The sequence below is a fragment of the Castor canadensis genome, chromosome 2, assembly GCF_047511655.1.
Source record: "Castor canadensis chromosome 2, mCasCan1.hap1v2, whole genome shotgun sequence".
NCBI lineage: Eukaryota > Metazoa > Chordata > Mammalia > Rodentia > Castoridae > Castor > Castor canadensis.
The window spans coordinates 30,754,224-30,776,794 of NC_133387.1; the positions used below are offsets into that span (position 1 = coordinate 30,754,224).

A 22,571-nucleotide genomic window follows, 5' to 3' on the forward strand; every position below is an offset into this window, starting at 1 on the left:
TCCAACACTCAATTTGGGTATAGCAACAAATTTCATTGTGGCTATTTTGGCTCTGATGAATTGCTCTGATGCAATGAAAAAGTGTTGGGGGGATACTTGTGTCTATAAAATACTTTGTTAAAATGGATGTTATGTCAGCATAAGGTGAATTTGTTTAGTTTTAATTTCTAGTAATTCATCCATCTTCACACACACACACAACATGTAAACTCAATGATAATTCTTTTTTTAAATAGTTTTTATTTGATGTTTTGCAGAAACTGTTATTGGGCAAGAAGTAAATGAAACAAAAGAGAAAAGAAAAACAGTTCCAAGGTATAGAATATTGTCATTTGATTAGGATTTTCCACACTACATTTTAATAAAATTATAAACTGGGTCAACTTATTTTTCAGATACAGTAATGATGCAGAAAAAAATTCAATCAAAATGGAGATGGAAAAGGTACATTAAATTTGATTCTTTCTAAATAATTATACCTGAAATTATATTTGAACTGAAGTTGAGTATAGATGCATTTTAGAATGTATTATTGCTTCCTTGTCTAAAAATAACTTTGCATGACTAAGTCAAAGTGTGGTTTAATGGTTTAATAAGCTTTGTGGATAGGCTGACATGGACATCTGGATAGGAACCATTTCTGGTTCTGAAAATTAGCATCATTATTTTCTCCTTTTACTAGAATCATGGTAGTGGCAATTATCCCATATAGTTTAAAGAAATGCAGATCTGGTCTTAGAATATTGTTTCATGTTCTTATTTGAATCTTGCTGACATGATAGTCTGATTTTCATTAGAAGAATCCTTATTTCTTCCAGGTTATGAACTTAGAGCAACTCTTGTTCATATAATTGCAAGTGATCATGTAATTTTTGCCATTAAAAATTTCATTGCAGGATTCATGAGTTGTTTCTATCAAATTCAGGTGAAGGAGTTGCTCTAGCCATTCTAGATAGTAAAGGAAGGAAGGAGACCTTTGTAAACGCTACTCTGCCATATAATTCATTCCCAGAATAAACCAATGTAAAAAGACTATATGAGGTTGCACTGAGAGCAATATATCTCGAGATCATGGAAAAATAATCCTGCTTAGAAATAGTCCTACAGGAACCATGTCACTAAAACTGGGAGAGAAGGGCATGTGCTCCTTTCTCAGGCTATAATACATTAGAGGCAACTCAAAGGAAAAAGGAGCAGTCTTGTTTACAGAAATCATCAAGGAAAGAGCAGTTTCTGTATAAAGAGAAAATAAATACAAGGATAAGGCTTAAACCATCAGTTACAAATCCATTAAGGGTTTTTAGAGACAAATTGCATATATAACTATAAAAACTGTCATCTTTAGGGACAGAAGTAATTCTATTAAAACATTAAAATCAACAGTAAGGCAGGTATGTTATAGAATAATACATTAAAAATGGACTTTACAAACTGTCATGAATATTGGCAAGCTGAAGCAGAAATAATATGTACGCACTCAGAAACTTTTTTGTGGACATCTTTAAAGCTAATTTTCTGGCATGATGCCTAAATGTTGAGTCAATGCCCTTCAGATTGATTCACTATCCAGTTACATAGAGGCATTGTAGGAAGGACTATTAATAAAAAGGGGGCTTGCCTTTTATTGTGAGCAGCTTAGAGTCTAGTGGGGAATACGCACTTTAAAAAAATGTCTGAAATAATTACTACAACAAAGGCATACATAGAAGCCTTGCCCAGAAGCTGCAGCAATGAGTGCAATCTGGGTATATTGTTGGGGAGGCAGTCTGGAAAGACGATAGACTGTGCAACCAGAGTAGTGTAAACTTTCCAACTACAGGGACACATCTACTTTTCATTGCTTTAGACAATGCCTGACACAAAGTAGGTATTCAATAGACATTTATCTTTATCAAGTAATGAATGAGAGAAAGCAAAATGTGAACATAGGAATAAACATTCTAAACAGAGAATGTAACTTACAAGGAAAAAACACCTCTGTAAAAAAGCAAGACTTTCAGGAAATCTCCACAGTACAGGTGCTAGAAATGAACTGCTATGGAGTGACATAGTGGATAGGTTGGGCCAGATTGGAAGCAGCTCTTCATGAGATGTATAGGAGTTTGGAGCTTGCCTAGTGGCAAACAGGGAGCCTGGAAGTTGGTGGGTAGTGTGATATGTTCTACATTTGGGAAGGTTTCTCTGGTAACAATGTGAAGGATAAAGGGATATGGACTTTTTTTCTTTTTCATTTTTCTTTTATTATTCATATGTGCATACAAGGATTGGTTCATTTCTCCCCACTGCCCCCACCCCCTCCTTACCACCCACTCGGCCCCCTCCCTCTCCCCCCCCCAATACCCAGCAGAAACTATTTTGCCCTTATTTCTAATTTTGTTGTAGAGAGAGTATAAGCAATAATAGGAAAGAACAAGGGTTTTTGCTGGTTGAGATAAGGATAGCTATACAGGGCATTGACTCACATTGATTTCCTGTGCGTGGGTGTTACCTTCTAGGTTAATTCTTTTTGATCTAACCTTTTCTCTAGTACCTGTTCCCCTTTTCCTATTGGCCTCAGTTGCTTTAAGGTATCTGCTTTAGTTTCTCTGCATTAAGGGAAACAAATGCTAGCTAGTTTTTTAGGTGTCTTACCTATCCTCATCCCTCCCTTGTGTGCTCTCGCTTTTATCATGTGCTCATAGTCCAATCCCCTTGTTGTGTTTGCCCTTGATCTAATGTCCACATATGAGGGAGAACATACGATTTTTGGTTTTTTGAGCCAGGCTAACCTCACTCAGAATGATGTTCTCCAATTCCATCCATTTACCAGCGAATGATAACATTTCGTTCTTCTTCATGGCTGCATAAAATTCCATTGTGTATAGATACCACATTTTCTTAATCCATTCGTCAGTGGTGGGACATCTTGGCTGTTTCCATAACTTGGCTATTGTGAATAGTGCCACAATAAACATGGATGTGCAGGTGCCTCTGGAGTAACAGTCTTTTGTGTATATCCCCAAGAGTGGTATTGCTGGATCAAATGGTAGATCGATGTCCAGCTTTTTAAGTAGCCTCCAGATTTTTTTCCAGAGTGGTTGTACTAGTCTACATTCCCACCAACAGTGTAAGAGGGTTCCTTTTTCCCCACATCCTCGCCAACACCTGTTGTTGGTGGTGTTGCTGATGATGGCTATTCTAACAGGGGTGAGGTGGAATCTTAGCGTGGTTTTAATTTGCATTTCCTTTATTTCTAGAGATGGTGAGCATTTTTTCATGTGTTTTCTGGCCATTTGAATTTCTTCTTTTGAGAAAGTTCTATTTAGTTCACATGCCCATTTCTTTATTGGTTCATTAGTTTTGGGAGAATTTAGTTTTTTAAGTTCCCTGTATATTCTGGTTATCAGTCCTTTGTCTGATGTATAGTTGGCAAATATTTTCTCCCACTCTGTGGGTGTTCTCTTCAGTTTAGAGACCATTTCTTTTGATGTACAGAAGCTTTTTAGTTTTATGAGGTCCCATTTATCTATGCTATCTCTTAGTTGCTGTGCTGCTGGGGTTTCATTGAGAAAGTTCTTACCTATACCTACTAACTCCAGAGTATTTCCTACTCTTTCTTGTATCAACTTAAGAGTTTGGGGTCTGATATTAAGATCCTTGATCCATTTTGAGTTAATCTTGGTATAGGGTGATATACATGGATCTAGTTTCAGTTTTTTGCAGACTGCTAACCAGTTTTCCCAGCAGTTTTTGTTGAAGAGGCTGCTATTTCTCCATCGTATATTTTTAGCTCCTTTGTCAAAGATAAGTTGCTTATAGTTGTGTGGCTTCATATCTGGATCTTCTATTCTGTTCCACTGGTCTTCATGTCTGTTTTTGTGCCAGTACCATGCTGTTTTTATTGTTATTGCTTTGTAATATAGTTTGAAGTCAGGTATCTTGATACCTCCTGCATTGTTCTTTTGACTGAGTATTGCCTTGGCTATTCGTGGCCTCTTGTGTTTCCATATAAATTTAACAGTAGATTTTTCAATCTCTTTAATGAATGTCATTGGAATTTTGATGGGAATTGCATTAAACATGTAGATTACTTTGGGGAGTATTGACATTTTACTATGTTGATTCTACCAATCCATGAGCATGGGAGATCTCTCCACTTTCTATAGTCTTCCTCAATCTCTTTCTTCAGAAATGTATAGTTTTCCTTGTAGAGGTCTTTCACATCTTTTGTTAGGTTTACACCTAGGTATTTGATTTTGTTTGAGGCTATTGTAAATGGAATTGTTTTCATACATTCTTTTTCAGTTTGTTCATTATTAGTGTATAGAAATGCTAATGATTTTTCTATGTTGATTTTATATCCTGCTACCTTGCTATAGCTATTGATGATGTCTAGAAGCTTCTGAGTAGAGTTTTTTGGGTCTTTAAGGTATAGGATCATGTCATCTGCAAATAGGGATATTTTGACATTTTCTTTACCAATTTGTATTCCTTTTATTCCTTCTTCTTGCCTAATTGCTCTGGCTAGGAATTCCAGTACTATGTTGAATAGGAGTGGAGATAGTGGGCATCCTTGTCTGGTTCCTGATTTTAGAGGGAATGGTTTTAATTTTTCTCCGTTAAGTATAATGCTGGCTGTAGGTTTGTCATATATAGCTTTTATAATGTTGAGGAACTTTCCTTCTATTCCTAGTTTTCTTAGAGCTTTTATCATGAAATGATGTTGGATCTTATCAAAGGCTTTTTCTGCATCTATTGAGATGATCAAGTGGTTTTTGTCTTTGCTTCTGTTAATGTGGTTTATTACGTTTATTGATTTTCGTATGTTGAACCACCCTTGCATCCCTGGGATGAAGCCTACTTGGTCGTGGTGAATAATCTTTTTGATGTGTTGCTGAATTCGGTTTGCCATTATTTTGTTCAGGATTTTTGCATCAATGTTCATTAAGGAGATTGGCCTATAGTTCTCCTTTTTGGAGGTGTCTTTGCCTGGTTTTGGGATAAGTGTAATACTGGCTTCATAAAATGTGTTTGGCAGTTTTCCTTCCCTTTCTATTTCATGGAACAGTTTAAGGAGGGTTGGTATCAGTTCTTCTTTAAAGGTCTGATAGAATTCAGCAGAGAATCCATCAGGTCCTGGACTTTTCTTTTTGGGGAGACTCTTGATTGCTGCTTCAATTTCATTTTGTGTTATAGGTCTATTCAGGTGATTAATTTCCTCTTGGTTCAGTTTTGGATGATCATATGTATCTAGAAATCTGTCCATTTCTTTTAGATTTTCAAATTTATTTGAATATAGGTTCTCAAAGTAGTGTCTGATGATTTCCTGGACTTCCATGGTGTTTGTTGTTATCTTCCCTTTTGTATTCCTAATTCTACTACTTTGGGTTTTTTCTCTCCTCATTTTAGTCAGGTTTGCCAGGGGTCTATCGATCTTGTTTATTTTTTCAAAGAACCAACTTTTTGTTTCATTAATTCTTTGTATGGTTTTTTTGGTTTCTATTTCGTTGATGTCAGCTCTTATTTTTATTATTTCTCTCCTTCTATTTGTTTTGGGATTTGCTTGTTCTTGTTTTTCTAGGAGTTTGAGATGTATCATTAGGTCATTGATTTGGGATCTTTCGATCTTTTTAATATATGCACTCATGGCTATAAACTTTCCTCTCAAGACTGCCTTAGCTGTGTCCCATAGGTTCCGGTAGGTTGTGTTTTCATTTTCATTGACTTCCAGGAACTTTTTAATTTCCTCTTTTATTGCATCAATGATCCACTCTTCATTAAGTAATGAGTTATTTAGTTTCCAGCTGTTTGCATGTTTTTTGTCTTTACTTTTGTTGTTGAGTTCTACTTTTACTGCATTGTGGTCAGATAGTATGCACGGTATTATTTCTATTTTCTTATATTTGCTGAGGCTTGCTTTGTGCCCTAGGATATGATCTATTTTGGAGAAGTTTCCATGAGCTGCTGAGAAGAATGTATATTGTGTAGAGGTTGGATGAAATGTTCTGTAGACATCTACTAGGTCCACTTGATCTATTGCATATTTTAGATCCTGGATTTCTTTATTGAGTTTTTGTTTGGATGTCCTATCTATTGATGATAATGAAGTGTTAAAGTCTCCCACAACCACTGTGTTGGCGTTTATATATGCTTTGAGGTCTTTCAGGGTATGTTTGATGAAATTGGGTGTGTTGACATTGGGTGCGTACAGATTGATGATTATTATTTCCTTTTGGTCTATTTCCCCTTTTATTAGTGTGGAATGTCCTTCTTTATCTCGTTTGATCAATGTAGGTTTGAAGTCTACTTTGTCAGAGATAAGTATTGCTACTCCTGCTTGTTTTCGGGGGCCATTGGCTTGGTAAATCTTCTTCCAGCCTTTCATCCTAAGCATATGCTTATTTCTGTCAGTGAGATGAGTCTCCTGTAAGCAACAAATTGTTGGATCTTCTTTTTTAATCCATTTTGTCAAACAGTGTCTTTTGATGGGTGAATTAAGTCCATTAACATTAAGTGTTAGTACTGATAGGTATGTGGTGATTCCTGCCATTTAGTTGTCTTAGTTATTTGAAGGTTTGATTGTGTGTACCTAACTTGATGTTACTCTCTACTGTCTTGCTTTTTCTTATCCTGTGGTTTGGTGCTGCCTGTCTTTTCATGGTTAAGTTGGGTGTCACTTTCTGTGTGCAGGATCCCTTGCAGAATCTTTTGTAATGGTGGCTTTGTGGTCACATATTATTTTAGTTTCTGCTTATCATGGAAGACTTTTATTGCTCCATCTATTTTGAATGATAGCTTTGCTGGGTAGAGTATCCTGGGGTTGAAGTTATTTTCATTCAGTGCCCGGAAGATCTCACCCCACGCTCTTCTTGCTTTTAATGTTTCTGTTGAGAAGTCTGCTGTGATTTTGATGGGTTTACCTTTGTATGTTACTTGTTTTTTCTCTCTTACAGCCTTCAATATTCTTTCCTTAGTTTCTGAACTTGTTATTTTAATGATGATATGTCGTGGAGTAGTTCTATTTTGATCTGGTCTGTTTGGTGTCCTGGAGGTCTCTTGCATCTGTATGGGAATATCTTTCTCTAGATTTGGGAAATTTTCTGTTATTATTTTGTTGAATATATAACGCATTCCTTTCGCTTGCACCTCTTCTCCTTCTTCGATGCCCATGATTCTCAAGTTTGGTCTTTTGATGGAGTCAGTGAGTTCTTGCATTTTCTTTTCATAGGTCTTGAGTTGTTTAATTAATAGTTCTTCAGTTTTTCCTTTAATTACCATTTCATCTTCAAGTTCTGAGATTCTGTCTTCTGTTTGTTCTATTCTGCTGGATTGGCCTTCCGTTTTGTTTTGCAGTTCTGTTTCGTTCTTTTTTCTGAGGTTTTCCATATCCTGGCAGTTTTCTTCTTTATTGTTGTCTATTTTTGTCCTGAGTTCATTTATCCATTTATTCATTGTGTTCTCTCTTTCACTTTGGTGTTTATACAGTGCTTCTATGGTTTCCTTTATTTCTTCTTTTGCTTTTTCAAATTCTCTATTTTTATTGTCTTGGAATTTCTTGAGTGTCTCCTGTACATTTTGGTTGACCCTATCCAGTATCATCTCTATAAAATTCTCATTGAGTACTTGTAGTATGTCTTCTTTTAAATTATTCTTGTGGGCTTCATTGGGTCCTTTGGCATAGTTTATCTTCATTTTGTTGGAGTCTGGATCTGAGTTTCTGTTCTCTTCATTCCCCTCTGGTTCCTGTACTAATTTTTTGCTGTGGGGAAACTGGTTTCCCTGTTTTTTCTGTCTTCCCATCATTGTCCTTGGTGTTGTTACTGTCCCTGTACTGTGTGTAATTAAGTATTTTCTAGCTTGTAATAATAACAATGATAATATTTAGAATGGAAGAGTGAGCTGAGATGGATAGCAAGAAGTTAAAGAAAAGGGGAAAACAAATATACAGACAAGAGGGAGAAAGCAGAACAAGGTATCAGACAAGAGAGTTTCAAAGGTATAAACAGGGAGTGTTAGTGTACTAATCGACAGTAAGCTGAACAGACATTAGAGAGACAGAGAGAGGATTGAAAATCAAAGATAAAAAAATAAAAAATAAGTAAATGAAAGTAATATCTATATATAAAAATGAATTAAAATAAAATGGAAAATAGAAAATTAAAAAAAAAAAAACAAAAAACTTCCAAGTTTATATGCAATGCAGTTTCAGTCTTAATAATTTGGGTGTCCGTCTCAATCTCCAGTCCTGGAGTTGGTGCCTCAGATGTTGTTCTGTAGTTGTCTCATCAAAGGGGATGCATAAAGTAGAACAAAACTACACACTCACACACACACACACAAAAAAAAAAAAAAAAGAAAAGAAAAGAAAGCCCCTCCCAGTGTCCCCAGTTCAAATGCAATACAGTTTCAGTAAGTTTTTCGGCTTGCAGGTGTAATTCGGTTGTTCTCTCATCAAAGGTAGGGAGAAAAAGAAAAAAAAGCATCTGGAGACAGTTCTGAGAATGGTATCTGCAACTGTGGCTTCCCTGCCTGCTGCTCTCAGCCTGTAGCTGGCAGCATTATTTATGCAGATCTCTGGGGTGAGCTTAGCACTCACCTGGTCCCACAGGCTTTGTTTGCTGAGTTCTCCTGTGCGGGAGCCTCTGCTACAGGCTTTCCCCTTTCCAAGCACTGGGAAATGTGACACTGCACCCACGTTGTCAGGCCTTCGTGTTTATTTACAGTTCATGTGGGAGGTGGGTCTTCCCCCCCTCCTCTGAAGTCTTCCTCCCACTGCCACTTTCAGCAGCTTTCCTGCTCCTGCTTACTTGGCGGTGGTGCTGCTCCTGCCAGCCGCCATGTTTGTTTACAGTTCACGTGGGAAGTGGGTCTTCCCTCCTCTCACAAGCTTCCCCGCTCCTGGTTGCTGGGTGTGCGCCCCGCTCCCGCCTGAGGCTCTCCGGCCCGCCCGGCTTGTTTATTTAGTCCCGGGAAGGATTCCCTTCCCCCAATCTTCAGCGCTCAGGGCACCCCACCCTCTTTCCAGCGTGTCTTAACTGTTCTTATTGCTTATTACTCAGTTTCTCTTTTTTTCCCGGGTGGAGGTCAGTCTGTCCAGGGGGCTATGCTGCTCTGGCCCAGGCTTGTCTGTGGGGCTACCGCGGTACTGCAAAACTCACCTGGTCCGCGTCTTCCCAAGCCATATGGGCTCCGGCCACTGGTGGCCCTGGGGGCCCTCCTCGTTTCTCTGTTTAACGTGAAGTGGAGATTCTCTGTGCCGGCTGGAGATGTGGAGGGGTCAAAGTTATGCCTTTTCTCTGTGATTATGCCTGCAAAGTGTGTCTCCAGCATCTCTCCAAGATTTCACTATAGGAGTCACTTTCTGCTTCCTACCTCTAGCCGCCATCTTGGAATCCTCAAGGGATATGGACTTAATGGACCTTTTTGATTAATCAGAAATTGGGAATGAGAAGAAAGTGTACATGTCTACCCTGCTCTAAACAAGGTAAAGATAGAGTAGGAAGCACTGGACTGATAGGGAGCACAGAGGGAGGATTAACTTTTCTGTGGAAAAAAGTGAGATGATTGGAATATATCTTAGGAAATAAAGATTGCTATGTGAGTTTAGAAGAGAGCAGAACTTTGCTGATTCTGTGATTTTTTTTTGGAACTTAATACTTAAAAGTTCAAAATTCAGCTTTCTATCAAAATTAGAAAATAAGGGACAGCTTTTGCTGTATACAAGTATTTTTAAAACAGAATTCATAAAAGCCCTATTTTATATATTGTATGCTTAAGCTATGTTTTGATTTTTAGTAATTATAGCTCTCGATATTTGTTCATTTTGCAATTACAATGAACTGTACCTATGCTTTGCCAGGTTAAGTAGATAATTTAACACTTAACTGGTTGTAAGGAAGAATCTATATCTACTTTATTTATATTCATTCATTATATTTCCTCTTGAAATAGATGGGATATTACATTGAATTAAAATAAATACTATGTAGTTAGACTTTGAATTTTACCTACAAGTAAACAAAAGAAACTTTAAATTTTACTCCCTTCTGGAGAAGAGTGGTCTAAAATAAATTTCAAAGATAAGAAAGTGATGGGCTTTGATTTCTTTCATAATTTGTACCATTCTGTTATGTTCCTGCAAAATAATTGGAGTTCAAGTAAAAATTCCTACAATTTTATTCATTTGAATACCTACTTATTTAGTAAACATTTAAGGATTTTTCCTAAATTTAACTTAAGTCCCTGTGCTAAGACAATTAAATCAACTCAAGGCATGATCAATAAGATTACTTCATTATTTTTAGAATTATAGTATTTCTTTCTAAGAGCAATAATATACACATGATCCATACAAACTGTAGGAGACAAGTAAGAATTGTTCCCAAATGAATTCTAAACTAGTAATAATAATAATGACATTGGTTTAGAGTGTATGTTTAATGTTTGCTCAAATACTAGCTTGTTAATGAAGCAGTATAACCTCCCAATTTCATTGCAACCACCATATCCCATATCCTTCCTCTCAATCCTCTGACTCTGCTCTAGTGTTTCTAAAGCATTTTTATAAACTATATGATTTGTTTAATTTTAGTTTTTTCCACCAAAACATGAAAATCTATAGATGCAGAGATTTTTATCCACTTTCTAGATATTTTATATTTTCCAAATATTTGGAACAGTGACCACTGTTGAATCAAGTAAATATTTGCTGAATGAATGAACAATTTTAGTAATATTTATCTTCTCAAATAATTATAATTTTATATTAAAGTGACTCATACTATATATAAACTGTAATGATAAAGAGCAAATAGATAAAGGTTTAATGATAAAACTATGGGCCTGAATGCTTTCATTTGGGGAGGAAAAATGGTTTGGAGCTAAATTTTATTAGCCTTAAAATTCTTGTTAAAATTGCAAAGTCATCATATAAATCACAAGAATGGTTATTTTGTTGCTATTTCTGCTGGAGATAATAATGGTCACATGTTGGTGTTGAAGGTGATGGGTATTGTCCCTGATTCTGGGAAATGATTTAGGAGTATTCATATCTAAGAGTCACATTCCTATGCAGCATATCTAGGGAAGAGATGTTTTCCATGACTCACCAAGGTCCCTTCTCACTATAGGGCAAGGCCTAAATTAAGGGCTCCCTACTGGTGCCTATAGTAGAAGTGGTGAATACACAGCCCATCAATCCTACACTATTCTCCAAACATAGCTGAAATATTTTTAGAAAAGAAAGAGAGCTAGAAAAAGAGAGGATGGCCCCCAAAGAACACTGACAATACATGGAGGCATATATTTGTCAGCTTCCCATGAGACAGCAAGGAAAATAATCATGATTCATATGGTGTCCATGAGAAATGAGTTCTAGGTACTCAAAAATTAAATTGTTGACACCAAAGGAGGAATCAAATGCCTAGTTCTTTCTCTTCCCTGTAAGCATTAATATCATTGAAAGACAAGCCCAGAGTTTTACATTCACTCAATTTCTAAACCTCTAGGCATCTTCAGATGAAAAAAATAAGAAGCTCAGTATGCTTTTAATGAAAAATCTGAGATAATTGTTTTTCATTCATGTAATATAATCTGTTGTTCCTCAAAGGGAAAAGTTCAAAGAAAAAAGTATCCTTGAACAAAATTACATCTTACTTTTAATTAGGTGTTATTTAGTCTGGGTGTATACAAAAATTCTTCTTGCTGAAAATCAAATTTGTAAGACAATACTTTTTCATATTCTCCAAGAATTCAAAGAGACTAGCAAGCCCAGGAGTCAACATGGTTCTAATATTAGGAACTCAACACATTAGTTTTAACAAACAAGGAGAGAGCAATTGTAGAACACCTGGTGCCTAGATGCTTCATTGTTTTCATATGAAAACAGTATTCTATCTTAGATAACATAGGTCCTACAGAAAAAAACTTTCTTCTTGATTCCTCTTCCCTATTCTTATACTGGGTGAAATTCTCAGTGGCCAAGGTAATTACAGTGCTACTCAGTCCTCACAGGACAAAACTTAGATGTCTTCTTTAGGAACTTGAGCAACAATCTATGACCTGACTCTATTTTTTTTATTATTCATTTATTCACATGTGCATACAATGTTTGGGTCATTTCTCCCCCCTGTCCCCCTTTCCCTCCTTCTCTCCCCTTCTCTCCTCAGTTCCAGGCAGGTCCTGTTCTGCCTTTATCACTAGTTTTGTTGAAGAAAAGAAACAAGCCTAATAAGGAAGACAAAGTGTTTTTGCTAGTTGAGTTAAGGATAGCTATCCAGAAATATTCCTAGCATTCCTTTCATGTACACGTGTTATGACCCATGTTGATTTATCTCTAACTGATCTTTACCCTGGTTACTGATCCCCTTATCATGATAACCTCTGTTGCTTTAAGGTTTCTGTATTAGCTCCTCCGGAATGGGGATATCAAACGCTTTCATGTTTTGGGTTTTCTACCTATTTCTATATCACCCATATGTGCTCTCCTTGTCATGTGGTCCCAGTCCAACCACATTGCTGCATTTACCCTAGATCTAAAGTCCGCATATAAGGGAGAACACATGATTTTTGGTCTTCTGAGCTTGGCTGACCTTGCTCAGAATGATGTTCTCTAGTTCCATCCATTTATCTGCAAATGATAAGATTTCATTCTTCTTCATGGCTGAGTAAAAATCCATTGTGTACAAGTAGCACATTTTCGTGATACATTCATCAATAGTGGGGCATTTTGGCTGTTTCCAAAACTTGGCTATTGTGAATAGCGCTGCAATAAGCATGGGTGTGCAGGTGCCTCTGGAGTAACCTGTGTCACATTCCTTTGATTATATCGCCAGGAGTGGGATTGCTGGATCATGTGGCAGGTCTATGTTTAGATTTTTAAGAAGTCTCCAAATTTTTTTCCAGAGTGGTTGTACCAGCTTGCATTCCCACCAGCAGTGTATGAGGGTTCTTTTTCCCCACATCCTCACCAATACATGTTGTTGGTGGTGTTTTTGATGATGCCTATTCTAACAAGGGTGAGGTAGAATCTTAGTGTGGTTTTGATTTGCATTTCCTCTATGGCTAAAGATGGTGAGCATTTTTTCATGTGCTTTTTTGCCATTTGAATTTCTTCTTTTGAGAAAGTTCTATTAAGTTCAGTTGCCCATTTTTTATTTGGTTCATTGATTTTAGGAGAATTTAGTTTCTTAAGTTCCCTGTATATTCTGGTTATCAGTCCCTTATCTGATGTATAGCTGGTGAATATTTTCTCCCACACTGTGGGTGGTCTCTTCAGTTTAGAGACCATTTCTTTTGTTGTGCAGAAGCTTTTTAATTTTATGAAGTCCCATTTGTCCATCCTGTCTCTTAGTTACTGGGCTGCTGGGGTTCTATTGAGGAAGTCTTTGCCTACACCTATTAGTTCCAGAGTGTTTCCTGCTCCTTCCTGTAGTAACTTCAGAGTTTCAGGTCTGATATTCAGGTCCTTGATCCATTTTGAGTTGATACTAGTACAGGGTGATAGACATGGATCTAGTTTCAGTTTCTTGCAGATGGATAACCACTTTTCCCAGCAACATTTGTTGAAGAGGCTGTCTTTTCTCCATCATATGTTTTTGGCAACTTGTCAAAAACGAGGTGGGCATAGTTGCATGGATTCATATCTGGATAATCTATTCTGTTCCACTGGTCTTCATGTCTGTTTTTATGCCAGTGTCATGCTGTTTTTATTGATATTGCTTTGTAAAATAGTTTGAAGTCGGGTATTGTGATACCTCCAGCAATGCCTTGGCTATTCGTGGTCTATTGTGTTTCCAAATGAACTTTAGAGTCAATTTTTCAATCTCTGTGATGAAAGTCATTGGGATTTTGATGGGAATTGCATTAAACATGTACATTACTTTTGATAGTATAGCCATTTTTACTATGTTGATTCTACTGATCCATGAGCACGGGAGATCTTTCCATCTTCTGTAGTCTTCCTCGATCTCTTTCTTCAGGAGTTTGTAATTCTCCTTGTAGAGTTCATTCACATCTTTTGTTAAATTACTCCCAGGTATTTGATTTTTTTTGAGGCTATTGTGAATGGAATTGTTTCCATATATTCCTTTTCAGTTTGTTCGTTGTTGGTGTATAGAAAAGCTAATGATTTTTGTAGGTTGATTTTTGTATCCTGCCACCTTACTGTAGCTGTTTAAGGTGTCTAAGAGTGTTTGGGTAGAGTTTTTTGGGTCTTTAAGGTATAGGATCATATCATCTGCAAATAAAGATATTTTGACAGTTTCTTTACCTATTTGTTTTCCTTTTACTTCTTCTTCTTGCCTAATTGCTCTGGGTAGAAATTCCAGTATTATGTTGAATAGGAGTGGGGATAGTGGGCACCCTTGCCTCATTCCTGATTTTAGGGGGAATGAGCTGACTTTAGATCATGATTTTGATTTAAGTTGAAGTCCTAGTTCCATAGATGATTATACTTTATGAAGCAATTTATTTATTTGTTTGTTTATTTATTTATTATTTATTTTTGGCAGTACTAGAGTTTGAACTCAGGGCTTCACACTTGCAAGGCAGGTTCTCTACTGCTTAAGGCACAACTCCAGCTCTTTTTGCTCTGGTTATTCTGAAGATAGCATCTCACTTTGTTTTTGCACAGGCCAGCCTGAACTGCAGTCTTCCTATTGTATGCTTCCCACTATCACTGGGATGACAGCCATACACCACCATGCCCAGATTTTTTTCCATTGAGATGGGCAATCACGAACTTTTTGCTTTGGCTGGCCTTGAACCACAGTCCTCTTTATCTCGGGCTCCCAAGTAGCTAGGATTACAGGCATGAGCTACTGGCACCAGGTTCATCAATTTTATTATTAAATTGATTGTTGTTGATATCTTTCCTCCTATATTTCTTTCATGCTATGAATTATGAAAAATGTAGTTCTTCACATTCTGTATTATTGAAAGAACACAAGCTCAGCCATGTTGGAAGCATCTGTAGTTTAATCTAGCTATACGATAAACCCCTCACACAACATAGCTTATTTGAGCATTGTGGTTTGTTTCTTGAAAACAGCAGCAATATGTTCCTATGAAAATCCCAGGGGTATTTCTAAAACAAGTAATATATTAATTTTGTTCCCCCTAATTGTATCTTATGTATTTTGATTACAAAATATTTAATACATACACACATTTCAAATTGTAACCAGAAATTTAAAGAATAGTAAAATGAATAAAATAGTATATACCATACTCCAGTTTTAGAAAAAGAACCTAACAGTTTCTAGAAATCTCTGAGCCTTTATCTGATTCTACTTTCCTTCCTCACATAATCACTCCTACTCCCTTCCAAAGCACCTATAGTCCAGAATTTTGTGTTAATTATCTTATTTTCTTTTTACTTATACCACCTATACTAGATAGAGTATAGGTTTTGTCACTCTATTAAATTCCTCAAATAGCAAAAGTTTCAACAAGATAGAAATAGGCTGGTACAGTGGCTCCACAGTCAAAATGACCCTGACTCTTCTCTGTCTGTCCTACTATCCTCAGCATTGAACTAGTTCAAGATGGCTGCTCTGTCTTCCTCCATCTGTTCTGGACTCTAGCTAGCAGGACAGGAACGAAGAAAGCAGAAGGTATATGGACCTACAATTTATTTTATTACCCCTGGTTAGGATAATTCAGATTTTCTATTTCTCTTTGAAGTAGTTGTAATTTACTAGGAATTTTTACCAAAAAATGTGTGGTTATTTGTAACACTTACTTATTAACTAATTTCTATACCATTTTTAACTATATCTCTTCTCATTCTAATATTTTTGCTTGTGTTTTTAAACTTTTGTTCAAGTAAGCTTTCCAAACACATGTTTTTTTATTAGTCTTACAAGTCTTGTCAAAGAACCAGAATATAGTTCAGAGAGTATTTTTTTGGTGTTAAACTCTCATTTTTTTGTTTAATGGAAAGGTTTTTATAATAATAGAAATATATTTCATGGTTATAGAGCACTGTATTGGCCATAAGTTTTCTTTGCGTGTAAAGTTATATTTTGGCTGTTTTTTGTTTTTTGACCTTCATTTTTCCTGTGAGAATGCAGCTAGCTATCAGTCAAATTATCATTCCTTTATAGGCAGTCTTTTCCAACTGGTTGCTATAAAATTTGTGTGTGTTGAGCTGATGGTATGGCTCAAGTGGTAAGAGCACCTGCCTAGCAAGGGTGAGGCCCTGAGTTCAAATCCCAGTACATTCCACCCCCCAAAATATTGTGTATATATGTGTGCATGCATTCTAGAGTTTCATTGTGATATACCTAAGAGTATATTCCTTTTGAGTCATGTGTTAGTCTTTTCCAATAATTCTTACAAATCTACAGGTTTTATTCCTCAGTGTTCAATTGTCTGTCCTACTTTTTATTCTCTTTTCTCTGGGTCTCCAATTAAATACATGTACTTTTTCATATTATCTTCTAAGATTGACATCTCTCTTTTTTCATTCTTTTTTTCTTGCTGAATTGCATTATGAATAATAACTAAGATTTATCTTCCAGTTCAGTAATTCTCCTTTAAACTATTTTTCTTCTGTTGTTTGGCCTATTCATTGAATTTTAAAATTCTCTTTCTAAAAAATATTTTCTTAATAATTTTCATAATCTCTCTGTGCTGATAATGTCAGTCCTCTCTCTAAATTCATTAATCATAAATAAATGTATTCATATTCTGCATGTGATAAATTTATCATCTAAAGTTTCTCTCTTTGACCATTTTTGTTTTCTGATGGCTCTAATTTTATTATCTATTTTCCTGCAAATTTTGTGCTTTTAAGCATTCAAACATCAATTTTCCTTGAAGTTTCTACAGGAATTATTTAAGTCCTGTGTGGTAGCTACCTTCAAGAGTTTTTAATTACATTACTGTTTTTCATTTATCATACAAGTAATGCCAATTTATGCTTTAAGAACTGCTCAGGTTTAGAAATTTTCAGGGAACATTGTGTTTTCCCATAGCCCAGTCTGATATCTCCTTGCCCTCTACTTCTGCAGAGGAGATCAGGTTTATTAATGTCTTTCTGTATGATTCCCCAAACACAGTTGGCCCAGGGCATTATTTTGTTTTCCAAAGTCGCCTTGCAGCAAAATAAATTGAAATCCTCAGGTCAAACCTGACTTGTCATTTTCTTATCTTAAAATATGCTCTTCACCTGGAGTTAATAAAGATTTTTAGTTTCATATCAGTTTAGTGATGCAGTTTTTAAAATGATTTTAATATTTTAAATAGCATTTTGTTTAACAAGGGATCTGATTAGTCATGATGCTGGAGGATAAATCTGCTATATAATCTATATGTTATTTCAGTCATGTTCACCACTGTACTACAAAAGGAACAAGAGCTTTTCAATGGTACATTGTTTTGTTTTGTTTTTAGCCAAGCAAATGTCTAATATTTAACATTTAGGGTAATATAATTTTTGAGTAAAGCCCATAATCGTGATTTTTCAACATTGCTGAAATAACTTTTTTAGCCTGAAGAAACTTCATACCCTGAATGAGAAATTTAAATATCATTCTATCCATCCCACTTATAATATAAAGTTGATTCTATTTCAGAGATGCTCTCTGATAATTTAAACTTTGTAGCAAGATCTCTGAGTTTCTCGGGTTATTACTGATTGGATCTTCGTGAAGATTTCACACCAGGCGTTAAGAAGAAGAATTTTTTCTTACATTTTCTTGCTGTTCACTTATGTATTTGTTTCATTCTGTGACTTCTTCACAGAAATTATTTCCTTATAGAAATGATTTAAAGCCACATGCACATTATGAGAAGACTAGTTTAATTAAAACTAAACAGCATAATCTGTCATCTACTTAATTGGGCACATGGAAACTCACTTTGTAAACACAGCCAGAGCCCCAATGCACCAATACCTTTGTGCACAACGGAGCGTCCTTACTGCTTAATGCTGACGTCATCCACCAATGTGTGGGCAGTAAAGGGACCAAGGTCATATATGCATTAATTATTAATAAAGATTAACTTTTCTTTTTTTGTGGTCCTGGAATTTGAACTCAGGATCTTGTGCCATGCCCCAGCCCTCATTTCTTCTTTTTTTAATATAAAAAGACCTGTACCACATCTTCCATTAAGATAGCAGATTAAAAAGGCCCATCTACTTCCTCTCTATTCTAAATCTCCATTAAACAAGCACAAATAGACTTTCAAGGTTATAATCACAATATTATGAGTATCAAGAGAAGAGATGGCAACAAAATCATTTTGGAAGCTAGAAAGTAAAAGGATGGGTGCAAAATGACTCACTTATCCATGGACAGTAAATCCTAAATTGGTAGTGAGGAAAGCCAGTAAATTATCTAATTTACATAGTAGCAATCTTCAAAGTTTTTAAAATATTACAAAGTGGTAGGAAGAAAAACATTGCTCATGAAGCAGTTAAGTCCCCAAGTGTCTTTTCCAACTCTACATGGATGAAATTGCTCTTCCTATACCAAATGGAAATGCAATCCTTAGACATGGCAACATAGAGAGAGGGTCAGGAGAGCCAAGCGCAGTTTGGGGCCAGGGAGGAAGTCATCACGAAAATAAAGGCATGTACTGAAATTTCACATACTCAGTGTTGAGAATCCTGACTTCTACCCTCACTGGATTAGCCAGGTCTATGCCATCCAGGTATCAGCAGAAGACCAAAAGAGTTTTCCCTGGGGAAGGCAATTAGCCCAAGAGAAGAAACAAAAAAACATTAACATTATAGTTTCTCAAAAGGAGGCCAGACATATGCAGTGAAGATGATACCATAGCCCTCAAATCCCAAAACACATGTGCAGGGCTTTGAAGCAGCTTTTCACTGCCTTGAATGTGAGCAGACAGCCAAAACTTCCTGGATATCTGAAGAAAGCCTCAGGCATGAAAGATAGAGTGCCAAACAAGCAAAAAGAAAATAGCTACTTTCAGAAAACATTCTATGCAAGAAGATGAGAAAAGAAAATGGTACTAACATACTCAGAGAGGTAAACAAAATATTGCATTCATAAAATACAAATGGCATTCTCTAAAAGAGAAACAAGAAGACAAGAACATAAATATAAGTGATATAAAATATAAATCTAAAGCTATCAAAATATCTAATAAGTAGAAAAAGTAGCAGACAAATAGGAAGAAACAAGATTAAGAAAATAATAGAAGTTCCAAGAATAGAGAAAACAGAAAATACATTAAAAATGCATGAAAATTTCCATAGGGGAGGAATACAGTTTTTATCATTAAAGGCACACTGGGTATCAGCACAGTGAATGAAACAAACCCACATAGGACAGAAAATCTTTGCAATTTCAGAATACCATAGATAGAAATAGGCCCTTAAAAGCTTTGGAAAATATTCCTTTAAAAAGATTTTTTAAATTACTAGTTGAATACTTCTCTACAGCAATGCTAGAAATTCAGAAATATCAGAAAAAATGCCTTTAAAATTCTGAGTATCATTTATTTCCAACTTACAACCAATATCCAACCAAAATGGCAATAAAATAAGAGGATCCACTTACGTAAAATTATCTTTTTGCAGTTCTAGGGAGAAAAATGACCAGATTTAGGATAGGCAGGGAGATCCTGAAAGAGAGATGGCATCCAGACAATGAAATTGGAGGACATTTGATGTGGTTAAGGTGTCCTATCACTTGATTATTTTGAGAGAGGATTTAAACAACTAGGGACTATTTGGGTCTGGTTTTAGTAGTATGTCCTAAAGCGATGGAGTAAATAAGAAAAAAATATAGCTATATATAGATATGGAGGTAGGTAGATATAGAGATGATAGATGATAGATGGATAGATAGATAGATAGATAGATATGTGCGTGTATCTCACATTACTCGGTTCTTTGAATAGCATTTTATACAACACACTGAAGCACTGAACTCTACCACAAGCAAAATCATAATATTACCATCATGTCAAGGTGATAGAGGCATGACCTTGTCTGATTTGTGGATGGGTGTAATACTGGCTCCATAGAATGATTTTGGCAGTGTCGTTTTCTATTTCATGGAAAAGTTTGAGGAGTGTTGGTGTTAGTTCTTCTTTAAAGGTCTGGTAGAATTCAGCAGTGAATCCATCAGGTCCTGGACTTTTCTTTTTTGAAAGACTCTTTATTGCCACTTCAATTTCATTACTTGTTATAGCTCTATTTAGGTGATTTATGTCCTCTAGGTTCAATTTTGGTTGGTCGTATGTGCCTAACTTATTTGAATATAGGTTTTCAAAGTAATCCCTAATGATCTCCTGTATTTCATTGGTATTTGTTGTGATCTCCCCTTTTTCATTTTTAATTTTATTAATTTGGGTCTTTCCCCTCCTTGGAGATAAATAAGATTGATAAATCTTATTTCTTTTCAAAGAACCAACTTTTTGTTTCATTGATTCTCTGCATGATGTTTTTGGTCTCTATTTTGTTGATTTCAGCCCACATTTTTATTTTCTCCTTCTGCTAGTTTTCAGGTTAGCTTGTTCTTGCTTTTCTAGAAGTTTGAGAAGCAGCATTAGGTCATTTATTTGAGATCTTTCTGTGTTTTTATTGTATGCATTTAAGGCCATAAACTTAACCCATAGGTTCTGCTAGGTTGTGCTTTCATTTTCTCTAAATCTGAGGAACTTTTTTATTTCCTCCATTATTTCTGTGAGGACTCACTGAAAAGAAGGAGAATATAGGCCAATCTCCTTAGCCACATAAATTCTCAATAAAATACTGGTAAACCAAATTCAACAACATATCAAAAAAAAATACACCATCATCAAGTCAGTTTCATCCCAGGGCTGCAGGAGTGGTACATATGCAAATCATTAAATGTAATACAGCATATTAACAGAAGCAAAGACAAAAACCACCTGGTCATCTCAATAGATACAGAAAAAGTCTGACAAAATTCAACATCTTTTCATGTTAAAAGCTCTGATGAAACTAGGATTAGAAGGAATGTACCCAACATAATAAAGTCTATCTATGGCAAGCATATAGCCAACATCATACTAAATGGGGAAAAAAAACTGAAACCATTTCCTCAAAAGCCAGGAGCAAGACTCTCTCCACTCTTATTCAGCATAGTCCTGGAATTCCTAGCCAGAGAAATAAGACAGAAAGAGAAATAAAATGAATTCAAATAGGAAAGGAAGAACTCAAACTATGCTTATATTCAGGTGACATGTCCTTATACCTAAAAGACCCAGAAAATTCCACCAAAAAGTTCCTAGACATCATATATATCTTCAGCAAAGTAGCAGAATATAAAATTAATTTACAAAAATCAGTAGCTTTTTTATATACCAACAATGAACAGACTGAGAAAGAATATAGGAAAACAACTCCATTTATGATAGACTCAAAACTTCATGAAGAAAGTGAAAGACCTTTACAATGAAAACTATAAACCATTAAAGAAAGAAATCAAAGAAGAGTACAGATGATGGAAAGATCTCCCATGCTTATGGATTGGCAGAATCAATATTGTGAAAATGGCTATGTTATCAAAAGCAACGTACATGTTCAATGCAATCCCCATCAAAGTTCCAATGACATTCATCACAGAGATTGAAAAACCAACCCTAAAGTTCATATGGATATACAAAAGACCTCAAACAGCCAAGACAATACTGAGCAAAAAGAGCAACACTGGAGGTATCACAATTTCTGACTTCAAACTACATTGCAGAGCTGTAGCAATAAACACAGCATGGTATTAGCACAAAAGCCAGACATGAATAACAATGGAACAAAATAGAAGACTCAGATATGAGTCCATGTAGCTACACCCACCTGATTTTTGACAAAAGGGTCCAAAATATATGATGGAAAAAGACATCCTCTTCAACAAATTTTGCTGGCAAAACTGGATATCTGCATGCAGAAAACTAAAATTAGATTCATGTTTCTCACCCTGTACAAATATCAATTCAAAGTGGGTTATGGACCTTAATATAAGACCTGAAACTTTGAAACAACTATAGGGAGTAGTAGGAAATTCACTGTAACATATAGGCATAGGCAATGACTTCCTAAATACATATCCAGAAGCTTAGCAAATAAGAGAAAAGATGAATAAAAATCTTCTGCACAGCAAAAGAAATAGTCACTAGACTTAAAAAATGTCATAGAATGGGAGAAAATCTTTACCAGCTATTCCTCTGTTAAGGGACTAATATCCAGAACCTACAGGGAGCTCAGAAAATTCAACCACCAAATAATCAACAACCCAATGAAGAAATGGGCACATGAATTGAATAGGAAATTTTCAAAAAAAGAGGTACATATCACTAATAGTATATGAAGAAGTGCTCAACTTCCCTGGCCATAAAAGAAATGCAAATCAAAACTACCTTAAGATATCATCTCACTCCAATTAGAATGTCTATCCTCAGTAACACAAGCAGCAAATATTGGTGAGGATGCAGCAAAACAGGAACCCTTATACATTTATTGGTGGGAATGTAAATTAGTGCAACCATTATGGAAAGCAGTATGGAAATTCCTTTACAAACTAAAAATAGAACAGCTATATGATCCATTGATACCACCCCTTGGCATACATTGGAAGGAATGTAAGTCAGGATAC

At 35.8% G+C, this 22,571-nt stretch overlaps 1 protein-coding gene across 1 annotated transcript in view; it reads left to right on the plus strand.

Annotated features, from left to right (window-relative positions):
- The window catches only part of Slc13a1 (solute carrier family 13 member 1), an 84,250-nt gene that overhangs the window by 24,032 nt on the left and 37,647 nt on the right, over positions 1 to 22,571 (plus strand). The window contains exons 5-6 of the mRNA XM_074064223.1: positions 258 to 315; positions 396 to 444. Coding sequence (XP_073920324.1) covers positions 258 to 315; positions 396 to 444 — 107 coding nt within the window. The remainder of the gene's footprint in view (positions 1 to 257; positions 316 to 395; positions 445 to 22,571) is intronic.